The sequence below is a fragment of the Tachysurus vachellii genome, chromosome 2, assembly GCF_030014155.1.
Source record: "Tachysurus vachellii isolate PV-2020 chromosome 2, HZAU_Pvac_v1, whole genome shotgun sequence".
Lineage (NCBI taxonomy): Eukaryota > Metazoa > Chordata > Actinopteri > Siluriformes > Bagridae > Tachysurus > Tachysurus vachellii.
Window position 1 is genome coordinate 21,814,357 of NC_083461.1, and position 13,219 is coordinate 21,827,575.

The window sequence follows — 13,219 nt, forward strand, 5'->3', positions numbered from 1 at the left end:
TTCTTCCTGCAGAGAGGTTTGTTAAATGAGATTATTTTCACAGTCAGGTTTTTGTTAGCACACACATAAGAGGCTTTTCCTTGCAACTAACCTTTAATCTCATTACACCAGTTGCATCAACAATAACAAACAAATAATCTATGCTTATTATTTAGCACATGACCCAACACTTCTAAAGATGAATGTGACAAATTAATGAAAATGTAACACACAATTAAAAAACGTAAAGAAAATGTAGCCTTGTATGTAAATGGATGTCATTTAAAAGGTGTGTAATGCATACATTACACTAAACACAACAAAAGCTACCTCAGAAATGAATAGTAGTATTAGAATGTGATTCAGAATTGCCCAAAGTGCTTTACAATTTTATGTATATATATATATATATATATATATATATATATATATATATATATATATATATATATATATATATATATATATATATGTATGTATGGGCAGTATTTTTTTAATTGTAATAAACAAGACCTTAATAAAATGAAAACATAGCTTAATCAAGATTTAGAGATACATTTATGGTGGATAAGTCATTACAGATCTTCTTCTTCTTCTTCTGCTTTCGGCTTTACTCGTTAGGGATTTTGGAGAAGCTCAACAGTATCAAAATGACAATCAACCAGGCAACAACAACAAAAAAGTACATCAAAATGCCAATAACAAAGAATCAAACAATTTAATAGTCTTTTATTGACCTTAACTCAAGGAAATTTTCAGCTAAACATGAAAGGTCAATCCATCCAGGAGATGGCAGTACACCACTTAAGCTCTGTAGTGAGAAACAAAACTTGGGGGAGAATACCATGTGATGTTAGGGAACCTTCCTCCTGACCTCTTATCTGGCAGCTCCATCTCCAACCTCCTTCTTCCAATATAACCATCTCCCTCCTCTGTACATTTACAAACCATCTCAATCTAGCATCTCTGACCTTGTCCCCAAAGCAGCCAACCTGAGCTGTCCCTCTAATGTGCTTGTTCCTAATCCTGTCCATCCTTGTTACTCCTAAAGAGAACCTCAACATCCTTATCTCTGCTACCTCCATTCTGAATAATGTCTTTTCCTCACTGCTACAGTCTGTAACCCATACAGCACATCTGGTCTCACTACTGTCTTGTCCACTTTTCCTATAATTCTTGCTGACACTCTTCTGTCACACAACACTCAAATGCTGCTGCTGACCAACTTTATGGAGATGCAGATTTCATTTTTCAACAGGACTTGGCAACTGCACACAGTGCCAAAGCTACCGGTACCTGGTTTAAGGACAATGGGATCCCTGTTCTTAATTGGCCAGCAAACTCGCCTGACCTTAACCCCATAGAAAATCTATGGGGTATTGTGAAGAGGAAGACTCGATATGCCAGCCCCAACAATGCAGAAGAGCTGAAGGCCACTATCAGAGCAACCTGGGCTCTCATAACACCTGAGCAGTGCCACAGAGTGATCAACTCCATGCCATGCCGCATTGCTGCAGTAATTCAGGCAAAAGGAGCCCCGACTAAGTATTGAGTGCTGTACATGATCATACTTTTCAGTTGGCCCAGATTTCTAAAAATCCTTTCTTTGTATTGGTCTTAAGTAATATTCAAATTTTCTGAGATACTGAATTTGGGATTTTCCTTAGTTGTCAGTTATAATCATCAAAATTAAAAGAAATAAACATTTGAAATATATCAGTCTGTGTGTAATGAATGAATATAATATACAAGTTTCACTTTTTGAATGGAATTAGTGAAATAAATCAACTTTTTGATGATATTTTAATTATATGACCAGCATATGTGTGTGTGTGTGTATATATATATATCTATATCTTTACATAATCTATTTATTCAAAATGTAATAGATTTATCTCTATGTTAAATGCTAAACTGGTAAAATAATTATAATGCTGAACTTCAATATCCAAATGTCTTTCATTTGATTAGTTCTAAATTGAAATTTATCTAATAACAACAGGGTGGACAAATTACTGAGAAATTATACTTTATTCAGAATATAGAGTATTAAGTATGTGTTAAAATCTTACTGGATATATTCAGCCACAAATTTACTGCAGTAAAGGTAAGAAATGTTTAATGTACTTATGTAGTTCAAAGTAAATATTTTTAAGTAAAATGTCAAATTTTCCTGTGAAAAGTAACTTATCTAAAACTGTGAGAAGGTGATTTTTTTTTTGTATCAATAGAGCTACACTGTTATGCCTGTTTTTTTTCCCTCCAATATTTCTCAAAGGAGCCAGTCTAAACTGGAGAGTTTAAGTAGACATATCATTTTATGAGTTTTCCTTATTCTAACATGATTACATCATATCAGTTAGGTTAGGGCCAGGTATTTTCATCCTCTCACACCAGTCTGGTTACTTATCCATCATCAGACACACACAGATGTATAGCTACTGTATAGCCTTAACTACATTGTAGCTATGTGGCTATAGTATAGTATAGTCTAGGTGTGATTATAGTATAGTCTAGGTGTGATTCTTGATACATTTTTTTCTACACCACAGATCGAGTTTGAGTGGATGATAGAATAAGAGACTTTTGAGATTTGTAGGTATAAATTAAAATGTAAAAAGAATTTAGAATCCTAGAAAAGTAATTAAGGAAGTAAGAACACTTACTTAAAACACTCTTGAAAATGTCCAACAATTACAATTACACAATTAAAATTCCAAATTCCAAAACTGGTTAACAATATGCTTCAGGCAAAAAAAGTGAGATAAACTGTATTATTATTATATTATAATATTATAATAGAGTTTTCTAACGTTATGGTTCACCGCCTAATTTCCACACAGAGTGAGCAATTGGCGCGAATTTTGCTTTAACGATTGACTTTGTATCACTCTATTCCTAACAATTAAAATTGAGCATTTAGCAAAACTAAAATCAATCAAATAAACTTTCATTTGTCAGCCCCAGCTGCTTTTTTTTCTTCGTAATACTGTAGAAGATATATTCAGAAACTGTGAGTCCTTTGTCAATTTAACAACACCCCTTTCACAACAATTGGTGAACTGTACTTCTAATCCCATCTGATCTTTTAATGCCAAGTGTTTTATTTAGCTGTCTCCTGATTCCCCTCAGCCAATGGAAAGTGAGATTTTCACCTTAAGTCTTCTGGAGCCTTGACCTATATACAGATGCCTGGGAATAGAAACCAAGAGCCATAGGTGGCGCTAGAGAGCGGCTAGCAATTGCTTCAGCATCCCCAAGAAAGAACAAAGCTCCCCCAAACATTTTTTTCTTAAAGCAATAATATAAAGATTATGTTCGTATTAATAACTTAGGTAATAATGGTAAAGAACAAATGAAATAATGTAAAAACATTTACTTATTACGCATGCATAACATAATGTCACATGACATGAAAACACACTCAAATTCACCCGGAACCATAATACAGTAGATTATTGTTTGTTTTTAATTTTCTATATACACCAAAACAAAAAAAAAATTAATTACAGTAGTATATTTATAGTAAAATCACAATAACTACAGACAGTTAATGTGATGCTTAACATCACCAAACACCTTAAAATCACTTTGACATGTACATTACATGGCACCTAAAATGAAGCATGTGTTAAATTGAATAAAGAACTTTGTGTTCACGTGTGGGAAAAAACCTAAGAAGCACAGATGTTTGATTAAATATTTTATTATTAAGACATATTTGAAAATATATCAGAATCAAGCAGTATACAGTATGAGACACATGCAATGCACGTCAGAGGCAAAATTAATTGAGGACGGTACACACAACCTCTCTTAGTTTGTGTGGAAAAGCCCAAATTGATCAGTAGAGGCCAGTATCTATATATAAAAGTGTTAGGTGTACTGCCTAAATACATTTCAAAGAGCACACATTCTAGACACAAGCTCTTTTAGCTGAAAACTGGGTGTGAAGTAAAGTAAATACACACCAGCACTTGTCATAGCATTTTATGCAGTTATGCAACATGTTAAGCTACAAGATGTATTTGCCTTGCCCTGGAACAGAAAACGTGACACGAACATGACACTTCATTCATTCATCTTCTACCGCTTATCCGAACTACCTCGGGTCACGGGGAGCCTGTGCCTATCTCAGGCGTCATTGGGCATCAAGGCAGGATACACCCTGGACGGAGGAACATGACACTATGTATAAATAATATGTAATATTCTTATAAGTTGTTATTCATGCTTTAAATGAACATCATTTTAGCAGGCTTTGCATTAATAAAGTGAATATTCAGCGATCTTAAAAAAGAAAAGTAGTGTATACTTGGAAATAAAAGGAAAATAGTGGATGACTCATTTAAGACGGCATAGCTGCACACTGGGTGTTGTTTCCTTCAGACAGGGTTGCTGGTTCAATCCTAATCCTGGATTACTTCCTCCAGATTCTCCAGTTTCCTCTGACCTCCCAAAAAACACCCCAGAATGTGGAATGTCTACTCTAAATTGCCCCTAGGTATGAATGAGTGTGTGAATATGTGTGCATGGTGGACTGGCCTTTCATTTCCAGGGTGTATCCCAGAGTGTAATCCAGAGTGACATTAACCAGCATAAAGAGCTCACTGAGATAAATGATAAATGATATATGAAAATCATTCTGAAATGTAATTGTACTACAAAAATACACTAAAAAACTATGGAATGGCATTTGATGCCAAGGTTAAATACATAAATATGATGCTGTTCATGAAGTAATTATTTTTTATTATTATTGTTATTATTATTTGAGTGTTTTAATTTTATTACCAGAATAAAGCAGTTTCTATACATAAATGAACACATATTAATTCATTAGGAATATTTAATTAAGAATATTTATTTAATATCTATTTAATTTAAATAGATTTTTGTTTAACATTTTTTACAAGCAGAAAATATATATATTTTGACGGTTTGAAGCAGCTTATTTTCCTCACTACCTACATCCGCATTTTGCCACTTTCATCTCCTCATACAGGTGTCTGACAGTGATAATGCCATTCTCTTGGTACATGACAGTTAAGGGGTCCAGTTTTGTTGGAACACAACATGCCTTATTGGCTTTTTTTGGGTTGCTCAGATTCACCAACGTTTGAATGATAGCATGTTTAGAGGGGGTTACATCATCCGTCAGAGGAAAATTGCACACGCCTTTACATTCATAGGCATCATACTCAGGTGGCGCAACAATCCACTTGTCCCATCCAATATCCTTGAAATTCACTTTCAGCGACGTTCTCCGACAGTAGTTCTTACGTGCGTTTCGCTTCCTTCTACGATGGTGATCCTCACTGGTATAGTCGTCTAAGGGACTGACGCGCAATAAAAACTTTTCATCTTCATGAGCCATCATCTCTTGTACCTCAGTTTTGGCTTTTCTCATCCTGTTCTCAAGGTCATTTGAAAAGACAATTAAAACAGGTGAGGTGCTGTCCTCCAAATTCAGGCTTATCTTGTAGCCTCCACCTTGGTATGACTTACAGCCCTGACTTTGCACCTCAACCACTAATTCACCTGCTCCATACTTTGACTGAAGCCAACTCTGGAGCGCACTTGTTACATCAAAAGCTTTCCATGTGTGTGCTGTGTCACTGATGTCCTTCCTGTCCAGAAGGTGTAATATTTCTTGGTCTTTCATGTGTACTACGTTATAAATGGTAATGGAGGTATCATCACAGGTTGATTGACTTCTATGCCACAGCACGAAGAGTCGGAGCTGGACTACTGTGACTTCTTCATAGCTAGGGATTGAAACATTGAATAGTAGCCTGTGTGAAGATTTATTCTCCCTGACCACTGAATGGGTCACCTCTGCAAAAGAAATTTTCAGTTTTAATAGCAAATAGAGAAGTTAGAAATTTTTATCTATAGGCAGAATTCTATCTAATGACTGACATCAACTTCCATGCTTGGTTTTCAATATGAGCTGAGAATAAGTCTCATCATGATCCAAGTCAAGTGATTAAAAAAAAGAAAGAAAAACAAAACATAGGATTAGAGGACTGGGATTAAGGGGCCCTAACATATGAGGTACACTGTAAAAATGTATCAATTAATTAACATGCCAAAGCACAGAGATTAACCTAAGAGATTGATCTCAAAGTATCTTACTTAATTGCACTATGGCAACACGTAAGTTAATGGCTCTTACCCTGTAAGACAAAGCTCCGAATGACATCAGAATGTGGCACCGAGGACATATCTGAAGCATATTTGTTGTAAAGCTCCATCATAAACGGAGGAGGCTGAACATTCCTTTGTTCATTTGGAACCACAGACAAGTTCAGCATCTTTAGAAAGTCTTCTTTCATAGGCTCAGAAAAGTCTTCCAAGATGTCTTGCTCCTCTAGGTCATCCTCCAGACTCTCGTCTTCTTGCTGAGTGACTTGAATTATTGATTTTCCCTCACAAAGCCAAACCAAGCTAAGGCAAAAGTGAAACAATACATATCGAAATCCCTGCATTGTTCTTTAGCTCTAGGTTTTACATCTGGCTTTCTTTTGAAGAAGAAATGTTGAAATTGGGATTCCTGGTACAAAAGCCCTCAGTTGCGAGTTCAATCTCATACTCGTACATTAAACAGCACATGCTTTTGACGACCGAAATAGCAGCTTGGCCGTTCTTATCTGGACAACTGATGTTGTGTTTTAAAATTTGTTATCATTTGAGGGCTTGTGTTTAATGACGTTTTTGTAAACATTTTGACCAACATTAGGGGGCTAATGAGTGAGATTCTTGAGATGCAAGGATACACAAGAATGTTGATCCCTCCAGGGTCAGCGTAGGATTTGGGAGTTTGGTTTCTTGCCCCTGTATGTTCGATTGTGTGGTATTTTAAAGTTCTTCAAACTTCATATACTACAAAATATTTTTACATTTCCTCAAATGTTAATATTAGGAAGTGGTGTGAATACTTTATTTGATACAAAGCCATCATATTCTTTATGCTTTCATGGTTTGGGACAGTTGCTGGGTTAGTGTGATTAAGGACATTGGCCTGTGTACTGTCATACCAATTTATGGTTTGTCTCTCAATCACATAATTAGATTGTAAGCATGAGGTCTCTGTTTAAAGGAATTTCCAAGTGAATATAAGGAAAGGTTATAAGCTCGGACAAATTAGAAACGTATATGATAAACATTGTACATATTTGTAGAACATCTGCATTTTACTGAATAAATGTATTTTAAATTAAAAACACAGATTTGAATAAATGTCTTGCAACCCCTCCAACCTGGAGTACGTACATACATCAGCTTTCAGCTTTTTCCCTCTGAAGAATAGAGGCGTGTGTCAGAACTGGAATCCAGGCAGACCCACAAAAAAAAAAAAAAAAAAAAAAAGTTGCTGGAGAAAGAGCAATTTATTAATATAGGTGACATTTGAGGTGCATGTGTGAAACTGTGTCTACTGAGCTCATTCATCTATCTACTGCTTTCTCTTGGTCTGAGTCTCTGTGGATTGGGATTTCAAAACACAAACACATCAAGAAACATTGTTTTGTCATCAGATGATAAAAAATTCAACTAAACTACTGTTTATCTACTCCTGAGTGCTGTACTTTCTCACACATTGTTTTGGATTATGAATTCTGTAGTTTATCTTCTTTACTCTGTATTGGGGGTTTACTCATAACTCATACTTACATCTAAATAACCTTCATCATTATTTATAGGATGGTTTTTAATGTCTAACATCTCTTTTTGAAATGTATTGTTTTGATTTGTAGTTTTTGTCATGTTTCCACACACTGTTTATTAGCTACTGTTTGTTAACAAAATGTTAACACACACACAAACACATGCACAGACATGTACACAAACAGAACTTTACCGAATGGAAATTTATTAAGTAGTAAATTAATTTATTAGGTTATCAAGTAATATAATATTCATATCTATATATGTGTGAGGCAAAGCAAAATCTATGCATGACCCTTGTATGAAAATGAACAAAAATGATGTTTGTCATTTGTATTGAATTCTGAATGAAAAGGCACTAGATGGCAGCAGTATTTCTCCCATCCAACATACATGGCTTCTCTTGTCTGAAAGCATTAATTGTTACAAAGGAGATGTCACAGAGATTAAAATGTGTTTCCAGCTATGTTTTAAACCAAATAAAATGTTTCATTAATAATATTTTTGTTTTATACCTGTTCCAATTCTTTTCTCTATGAAAATGTTATAATTAGGCAGTTATAATTACTATTTTTATGGCAAATGTATAAAATTAACTAAAGGCCTAATGGTTTAAAACCATTAGGCACTGCCTAACACTGCCTGTTATTAAATTATAAAGAATTCTACTGTGACATTAAGGAATATTGTTCTGTACAGTATAGTTGGCGTCGTATTGCACTAAATGACTGTACACAGAACCAGTAAAAAAACTGTCTGTAAAATTCAACAGCATTGTTCTAGTAGTTGCTTCAGACTTTAGTTAGATGTAGACTGTCATTGAATTGTGTGTCTGAAATGGTTACAACTGATTAGCTAATACATATCTTGTCTTCCCAAAGCCTTGAGGAACCTTGCAAAGTCTTGTCCATAGTCTCTTCACCAAAAATGAACGCCCGATGGTGATCATGTTTACCGACAAGCACAGGTCTCCACGGACATGTTTGGGTAGAGTTTCAGCACCATGTTCCTCGCGTTGTCTAGAAACAGCACAGCCAGTTTGCTCATCTTCTCAGGAACGCAGCAAGGCTCAGGAACTCCAGGAACAATCCCCACTGCCCTCACAATGCTTTGAATGGTGGCATGGTTAGAGGGATGAACCACCTAGAGAAGATAAGAAGAGAACCTTGAGTCAGAGATTTGTTCAGTATTCCATATAAAATTTTGCAAGATAAAGTTCAGAGACTAAGAAGATCAAACATAAATAAATATTTATGGAAATATCATTATAACTGTATTTTTTGTAACAAATAAATTTGACAAGTTATTATCTATTAATGCTTGTAAATTTCAGGACAAAATATTGACTACTAATTATTTATTATTAATGATCTAACCTTGGGCATGTGAAATCCACAAGTTCCTGCACAGTAATAGGCATCAAACGCTTTCGGGGCTAGAATCCACTCACTCCAGCCAATATCTGCAAAATCCACTCTCAGGTAACGTCTCGCACATACTCGAGGCTCACTCCATTGCTTACGCCGAGCCTTTTTCATGGTCCTTTTATCGAAGCTCAGCTCCTGAGTCCTACTTCCTACATTGCTGACTTCAGGATCGTGTCTACCACCCTGACTCTTAGATGAAGATTTGGGCTTTAATGCAAAGTAAGTGTTGTACCACAGTTCCTTGTGTTTTTGATCATTATTCTGGACATTGGGAAGGAAATTCTGTAAATGTTCTGTTGCTCTTCTGATCCTGGAGCTTGGTGTGACAAAGAGAGGTCTGTTTCCTTTGTCTTCTCCTACAGGGCTATACCTCTGTAAGCTCAGGGCGATGCTGTTTGGTTCGTTTATGGACAGGTCATTAGCAAAAATGAGAATATAAGGCAAAGCTTTAGATGTGAGGTGATCCTGCTGCCATGAGTGCCTCTCTCCAAAATCAAACTCCACTGAAATTATGAGGTCATTACGAGCATGAGCCAACTGGACAATCAAGGACACATCAGCCATCTGCCAGGATCCTTTCTTGAGAAGTGACGATGTAATGTTACCCAAATGGGGTGGAAAAGTTGTGTTTTGTAACATCCCTCGAAGAATCAGCTTTAATGCTGTGGAAGGCTGCAGGTGTTGGCTGTGACACGAGGGCCCTCTGATACGGCGGCAGTTCAAAGGCCGTAATCGACCATGTGGCCTGAGGAAGTGAAGACTTGCAGATAAGATCACCTCTGACTCAGACACGGAGGTCAGATTGAAATGAAAGAGGATCTTGTTGTTGGAGGACACTGGAAGAAGAAGAAGAAGAAGAAGAAGAAGAAGAAGAAGAAGAAGAAGAAGAAGAAGAAGAAAAGCATATTTCAAACAATAACATGGGTCATAAAATTGAAGATAAGAAAATTGCACGGTAGATTAGATTTTAACAGAGATTTTAAAGTTTACAAGCCTACTGTATAATCAAGATACTTTCACTTTGCTGTGGAATGAATGCTAAATGGATAAACATCAAGGCAACAGCCAAGTAAGCTTACAAGTATAGAATGCAACTCGGATAGAAGTATGGAAAAACAAAAACAAGCAATCATATATCCTGTTTTATAGCATTGGGAAAATACAGCATAATTGACAAGGTTTGTAGATGGTTTCCATTCATCTCTTTTCTTCTAACGAATGTAGAAATATGAGATAATATTGCAAATATGAGATAATATATGAGATTTAAAAGCAACTCACAGCTAGCGTTCCAACAACAGCAAAAACAACAACAATAATAATGATGATGATGTGAAGAATTCCTTTAAAATCTTACAATGTATAAATACACACACATATATTTTATTATTATTATTATTATTATTATTATTATTATTATTATTATTATTATTATTGTTGTTGTTTTTTTTTTGTTTTTTTTTTACCTGGGAGTGCCTGGAAGCTCCTAACCGTATTGTCGGTCCGGTGTGTTTGCCGGTCCTTGTTAAATTTTTCATGCAGTTTAAACATGTGCATAGACAGCATGTCCCTCGGTGCATCCGCATCCCGTGTAAACGAGTCTGTCTGCTTTACTTCCACCAAGTCAAACAGTATAACAATATTTAGCGCATAAACCAAAATAAGTGACATGTTTAATTCATGCATGCACGGTTACTCCGAGAGTTTCAGCAATAAGCGGTTCAGTCGCGTGCTGCTGTTTCTGCTGCTGTCCAGGAGGGACGGATCGTACGTACGGGCTCGCGCACAGCACATGAAGTGCACGAAGTGCCTTGTGCACTTGTTTCCTCGCCCTGCGCGAGACCAAGGAGGCGTAGCAAATAAAACACAACATTATTTTCATTAGAACAGATTTTTACTTGCTACTTACACATACAGCTTTTTATTTGGTTCGTATCACTAAATAATATTCATAATATATTACAATAGTTGAATATTATTAAAAAAAAGTTTCAACTTGAAATATAGGGATGTCAGATTGTATTACTAGCTTTGTGAGGACTTTAAATTGATCATATTTATTCGTTTATTTAATATATCTAATTAAACTCTATATATTAAATATAGTCTAAATAAAAGCTTTCCCATTTTTATTTTCTCATTTTCTCAGGGAAGATTTACTAGTAAATTTACTCTCTCTCTCTCTCTCTCTCTCTCTCTCTCTCTCTCTCTCTCTCTCTCTCTCTCTCTCTGTCTCCCTGTCTCTCTCTCTCTGTCTCCCTCTCTCTCTCTCTCTCTCTCTCTCTCTCTCTCTCTTTGTCTCTATCCCTCTCTCTCTGAGATGCACGTGTGTTTAACACACACACACGCACACACACACACACACGCACACACACATAAACAATGTTAAAATGTTAAAAAATAATGTAGCTTTATATTGCAATTATACTACAATGTAACTGCTGTGTTTGACAGTTTTTCCACCAATTAGTTTGGCACAATTTTCCAAATAAACAATTATGCAATTCTCTAAACACATTTTATTGAACTTCAGACAACTCTTTACACATTTTTTTAAAATGAGATCAGACCAAGACCTACACTAAGCACACATTTATTATTAATGCATATTTGTTAGTGAAATATTAAATGTGCTAGATTTATGAAAGAATGCTGCTATTACTATACAAACACCACAGAGCTTGTCCGCAAACTTCTCTTCTGTTGCTATAAAAAATAAGTAAAAACTTTATTTCTGAGACATACAGACATTTAAATGTATTGGAATACAGAATATTTTTTTCTCCAGCTATTCCTGAGAGTTAAACTTCAGTGGGCATGTGGTAGCCTAGTGGTTAAGGTATTGGGCTACCAATTGCAAGGATGTGAGTTCAAACCCAGGTCCACCAAGCTGGCACTGTTGGGCTCCTGACCAAAGCTCTTAACGCTCAGTTGTATAAAAATGAGATAATGTAAGTTGCTCTGGATAAGGGGGTCTGCCCCTTATAAAAAGCTTTCCAACTTTGACATTACTTATACAACTGCACACCAGTCTCCATCTGAATGGCTTGAAGAAAATAGTTGACTCAAAGAACTGCCTGAACTTGGTGCCCAATTTTTCAGTAGTGGTCTGACTGTTAATTAAGCTGGTTAGAAACAGTGTAATTAAATATTATAGGATCAATCCAATTTCTTTTTGTTGTGCTTGTTCACTGTCCTCCACATTGTTGTTGCTAAAAAGAGCACACCTGTGGCCCTAGTGCATTAGGTTGGTGTACCACAAGTCTGTTCTAGGACCACTGTTCTTGTGGACTGACTCTCTCTAGGATTGACTGCCATCTTGGGGTGCAATTATTTGCAAAACCTTATTAGCTTTCACTGTTATGCTGATGACATACAGCTGTATGTTTCAGACACAAGCTTAATAAATTTAATATGAGGAATGTGTAAAGGCCATTAGACTCTGAGTGCTGTGTGACTTCCTGTTACTGGATTCCAGAAAGTGCTTTTATTAGTGCCACAGGGAGTTTGATGTAAGCTTTCTGATTATAGAGGAACTCTTAAGGGTCCTCAGTGTGATTATTGACGCCAGACACTCTACATTAAATCTATATTAAATATTAATAAAATTGCATTTTTCTTATAAACAAACAAACAAACAAAAAAAAAAAACACACCAAGAAGCTAAAAAATACAATGCAGATACAATATGCAAGCAAGAAACTGAAACTCATGTATGTGTATAAAATTTCTTAATTAAAACCAGACAATTTTTATTATATAGTCTAGTACATTGGCTCCCAGTACAAAATTGCATTAAATATAAAATCAATGCTAATATCTTATTAAAAACTCATGCAACATTTTGGTCACAGTGGGGAAGCGGTGGCTCAAGTGGAGCAGTGGTGGCTTGGTAGTCAAAATTCTCAGTTGCAGATAAGAAGGTTGGAGGGTTGAGACCCAACACCAGCAAGTTGCCACTGGTGGGCCTTTAAGCAAGGCCCTTAACCCTATAATGTAACAAATATGCGACAGATAATTTTTTCTTCTTCTTCTATGATCCTCTGTGGCTGGTTAATTCAAAATTACAGGTTGAAATAGGTACCTGCTTAATTTTAGGGATTGACTGTAGGCTGGAGGAATAAGCACAGGTGGTTCCTCCCCAT

The 13,219-nt window shown here is 35.9% G+C and overlaps 2 protein-coding genes across 2 annotated transcripts; both read right to left on the reverse strand.

Annotated features, from left to right (window-relative positions):
* Positions 1–3,691: 3,691 nt before the first annotated feature.
* gdf2 (growth differentiation factor 2) lies at positions 3,692–6,628 on the reverse strand. The gene is made up of 2 exons (XM_060891256.1): positions 6,158–6,628; positions 3,692–5,817 (listed from the first exon to the last, which is right to left on the reverse strand). The coding sequence occupies exons 1-2, from the start codon at positions 6,468–6,470 to the stop codon at positions 4,943–4,945; spliced, it is 1,188 nt and encodes a 395-aa protein (XP_060747239.1). The 5' UTR covers positions 6,471–6,628; the 3' UTR covers positions 3,692–4,942.
* A 1,203-nt stretch (positions 6,629–7,831) lies between these two features.
* gdf10b (growth differentiation factor 10b) lies at positions 7,832–11,108 on the reverse strand. Its single transcript, XM_060891267.1, has 3 exons — positions 10,541–11,108; positions 9,024–9,910; positions 7,832–8,790 (listed from the first exon to the last, which is right to left on the reverse strand). Exons 1-3 carry the CDS (start codon positions 10,758–10,760, stop codon positions 8,599–8,601), a joined length of 1,299 nt encoding a protein of 432 aa, XP_060747250.1. The 5' UTR covers positions 10,761–11,108; the 3' UTR covers positions 7,832–8,598.
* Between the last annotated feature and the right edge of the window lie 2,111 nt (positions 11,109–13,219).

Excerpts from the sequence above, each read along its gene's own strand:
- gdf10b (XM_060891267.1), bottom strand. The coding sequence starts at position 10,760 with ATGCATGAATTAAACATGTCACTTATTTTGGTTTATGCGCTAAATATT. Across the intron at positions 9,911-10,540 it reads GAGCTTCCAGGCACTCCCAG|TGTCCTCCAACAACAAGATC; the intron begins GTAAAAAAAAAA and ends TTCTTCTTCCAG. Across the intron at positions 8,791-9,023 it reads GTGGATTTCACATGCCCAAG|GTGGTTCATCCCTCTAACCA; the intron begins GTTAGATCATTA and ends TATCTTCTCTAG.
- gdf2 (XM_060891256.1), bottom strand. The coding sequence starts at position 6,470 with ATGCAGGGATTTCGATATGTATTGTTTCACTTTTGCCTTAGCTTGGTT. Across the intron at positions 5,818-6,157 it reads TCGGAGCTTTGTCTTACAGG|AGGTGACCCATTCAGTGGTC; the intron begins GTAAGAGCCATT and ends TTTCTTTTGCAG.